This window comes from Cajanus cajan, chromosome 2, assembly GCF_000230855.2.
Source record: "Cajanus cajan strain Asha chromosome 2, NIPB_CcT2T_4, whole genome shotgun sequence".
Taxonomy (NCBI): domain Eukaryota; kingdom Viridiplantae; phylum Streptophyta; class Magnoliopsida; order Fabales; family Fabaceae; genus Cajanus; species Cajanus cajan.
Genome location: NC_138518.1, coordinates 35,612,242 through 35,615,932, shown reverse-complemented (window position 1 = coordinate 35,615,932; position 3,691 = coordinate 35,612,242). Strand labels below are relative to the sequence as shown.

The 3,691-nt window shown below is 43.4% G+C and overlaps 1 protein-coding gene across 1 annotated transcript; it reads right to left on the bottom strand.

Moving 5' to 3' along the window:
• Positions 1–423: 423 nt before the first annotated feature.
• Positions 424–2,319, bottom strand: LOC109788721 (polygalacturonase inhibitor 2). Its single transcript, XM_020347527.3, has 2 exons — positions 1,983–2,319; positions 424–1,449 (listed from the first exon to the last, which is right to left on the bottom strand). Exons 1-2 carry the CDS (start codon positions 2,302–2,304, stop codon positions 755–757), a joined length of 1,017 nt encoding a protein of 338 aa, XP_020203116.2. The 5' UTR covers positions 2,305–2,319; the 3' UTR covers positions 424–754.
• Positions 2,320–3,691: the final 1,372 nt, after the last annotated feature.

Here is a 3,691-nt window from a genome sequence, read left to right as displayed (position 1 = left end):
TTTTTTAAATTTGCATACTTATTTATATATTAAGAATTTTAAATTTAACGATTAAATCATTAAAATTTAATATAAAATATAAATTATTGAACAAAATAAGTTTAAGTAAACTTATTTCGAGAATAAACAAATATGTCCTCTTAATAAATATATATATATATATATATATATATATATATATATTTATTGCATGAGCTCGGATTACTATATTGTTGTACCTTCAAGCACAAATGACTATATATTTTCTTTTAATCTTTACACAAGATATACTTTTAAGTAATGATAGTAGTGAATTATGATATTTATTTCATTTATATATGGCTCTTATATATGGTAATTATTTATTATTATATTATTTTAGTAAACATATTTTTCCTACTTTTTAATCATTTAAATATGAAAAATATTTTATGCATATTGATTTTATTTTCACAATAGAATATTTACTTAATAGAATTTGAGTGATATATAGATAAGGTTATAGAATAAATCTTGTATTAAAAGTGATTAGTTAAATTTTAGATAAAAATTAATCATTAATTAACGAAGTGGGTAATTAATTCGTAACAGACATCACGAATCTAACAATTCATTGTCATGATAATCGCTCAAAAGTCAAAACCTACTTCTAGTACAACAAATCTCGTGAGTCGTGACAACCAAAGCCAACTAAGATGAGCAAGAGTACACAAACACACTTGAACAATAAATTTATTTAACTCAAATCGAAGTGTGCTTAGAAAGTCCGAGTCACCTACTTATTGTTGCAGGGCGAAAGCGGTGATCCACACAAACACTTGTTCTGAAAATACGAATACTTATCAAACGTTTGCAATTTCCCACCCCGTGGTATTTGACCACATAACTGATTATAGCTCACAATGAATACCTGCAAATTTTCAACTTTGGCCAACCCTGCAGGAATGCTTTCATAAATCTTGTTGTGATTGAGATCCAACCATGTTAAGCTATTCTGGGGAACCTTCACACGAGAAAGATCAAACGCGAACATGTTTCTTGAAAGGTCGAGATGCTGCGGCCTTTTGCTGAAAAGAATGGAGGCATCGCCTTCCAGCTTGTTCCTCGAGAGGTCTATCCTTTCTAAGTTGGCCAAGGAAGCGGGAATGGGCCCCGAAAGCTGGTTGTGAGATAGCACGAGGCTTGGCCCGGGCTTTTTGGGGGACCCGAAGGCCGGGACTGGGCCCGTGAGCTTGTTGCGGCTGAAATCGAGGAACGTGAGTTTAGGCAGTGTGGTAAGTGAGCTTGGTATGGGGCCGGAAAGGTTGTTAAAAGAAAGGTCGAGCGTGTCAAGGTTCTTGAGTTGGGCCAGAAAAGAGGGTACTGGGCCGGAGATAGCTATGTTGGTGAGAATGAGATACTTGAGATTGGTGAGTTTGGCGATGGTGGGCTGGATTGGGCCGACGAGGTTGGGGAGTTTATTGGAAAAAACTCAAGTTCCACATCGACTAGAGATTAGGCAATTGAATAGTATATAAGTGGAAAGCAACCCTCACCTTACAAGCCGGTTTTGTAGGGTTGAGTTAGGCTTAATCCAAACCCAAGTCCCACATCGACTAGAGATTAGGCAATTGAATAGTATATAAGTGGAAAGCAACCCTCACCTTACAAGCTGGTTTTGTAGGGTCGAGTTAAGCTTAATCCACTATTCTAACATGGTATCAGAGCCATTTAGATCCACTTTAAAAATGGGCCACCCACCATTGATGCATGCCTCATAGGTATGAGGGGGTGTATTGGGAAAAACTCAAGTCCCGCCTATCCTAGATCATTAAAAAAGGGCCACCCACCATTTATCCACGTACCAAGCCCAATAGTGCTGGACGTGAGGGGGTGTATTGGGAAAAACCCAAGTCCCACATCGACTAGAGATTAGGCAATTGAATAGTATATAAGTCGAAAGCAACCCTCACCTTACAAGCCGGTTTTGTAGGGTTGAGTTAGGCTTAATCTACTATTCTAACAGAGCTTGTGGAAGGAGAGGTACTGTAGGTAAGTGAGGTCACCCACTGAGGGAGGTATTCGCCCATGGAAGTTGGTTTCAGGGACAGAGGGTGCTATGAAGAGGTCAGTGATACGATGCGTTTTGAGGTCACACTTGACGCAGTACCACTCGCGACAATCCTCATTTGGGTCCCACGAGGCTAAGATATAAGGGTTGTTGAAGTCTTTCTTCAGTTGGAGCAGTGCTTTTTTGTCAATGGGGTGGCACCGCTCCGAGAATGCAAGTGGAAATGGTGACAACAATAGGCACAACCACACTCCCAACATAAACATGCTTCCCATTTTTAATTCTTTCGAATGTTTAAGTATTTTGGTAACTGTACTATCCGTACCGCAAAGCCGAGCTCTAGCTCGGTATCACAGCGCAGATCGACCTCAGACACGCGCTAGGCGACATCGGCCAAGACGAGGTCCGTTACTTAAATAGGTCATAACTGATCTCAGGCCCAAGGCCCAATGAAACCCTAATTCACACAAAGGTACATGCATTACTTATACGAGATCCATACACCTGCAAATACTTACTTTAGCATCGGAGTCTTTTTTGCAGGTACCACCCCCGCCTTGGAACAGCAAGCGTACTCAGCGAAGGAGGCTCACCAATCTTGCCCAGCAGATCGTCTCCTACGACCGATCTTCGGTAAGAACATTTGGCGCCCACCGTGGGGCCGATTAAGACAGCTCTTATCGGCCATGCTTATGGTTATCACCTGAAGCCATAGTAGACGGAGCAACGGACGACTTAGATCGCACAACAAGAATGGACAGCGAAGCAGCGCTAAGAAGACTGATTGAACAGGTCGATCAAATGCGGCAACAACACGCCGTCGACCTGGACAACATTCGTGCCAAGCACGAAACTGACCTAGCGGCGCTGCGTGCTGAGAATGAGCGCATTCGCGCCCAGCTTCCTCGGTGCCCTTCTGATCAACCCCCTTAACTGAGTAACCCACACGAGGAAAAGGGACACTCTGTTTCCCAGCCACCAACTACACCCAGAGCGGCGACCCATAGGTCTACTGTTCATCGGTCACACGTGCCGACAAATAGGTCAGACCATGAAGTCAGCAACGCTCCTGCCTAGGCTCCTGGAAATCGGGCGAGCATCCACTGCCACCCTTTTGTTGACGGCATCATGGAGATGCCCTTTCCTTTTGGATGGAAGCCTCTCAATATCAATCGTTACGATGGCACGACTGACCTAGACGAGCACGTCGATCTGTACATTACACAGGTAAACCTATACACTAATGAAGATGCTATTCTGTGTAGCAACAACAGACCACCTAGCAGCTCCCCAAACAATGTGCCCAACATGGACGGAGAGGCCGCCACAAGGACCCTGCTCGAACAAATCTAGATCCTGCGACAACAAAATGTCGCCACCATATCTGCCATGCGTGCACAGCATGAAGCTGACATCGCGACATTACGAGCCGAGAACGAGCGAATCCGGGCGCAAATTCCACAACAGCCGCCACCACCAACCCATCAAGCCGAGGACGAACATCAATCGCTTTCCCCAACCTTAGAAAATTTATGGAGCGCTTCGCCGCCGTTTTCGTCAAAATTTGAAACCTCAACCCCGAAGTCGCATTGCACTCCATGCTCATGGTACTCAAGCCAGGCCCTTTTGTCAATAGCCTCTATAGAAAACTGCCCAACGACA

Coding starts and splice junctions, on each gene's coding strand:
- LOC109788721 (XM_020347527.3), bottom strand. CDS start 2,304: ATGGGAAGCATGTTTATGTTGGGAGTGTGGTTGTGCCTATTGTTGTCA. Junction 1,450..1,982: donor CCTCTCCTTCCACAAGCTCT/GTTAGAATAGTA, acceptor GTGGAACTTGAG/TTTTTTCCAATAAACTCCCC.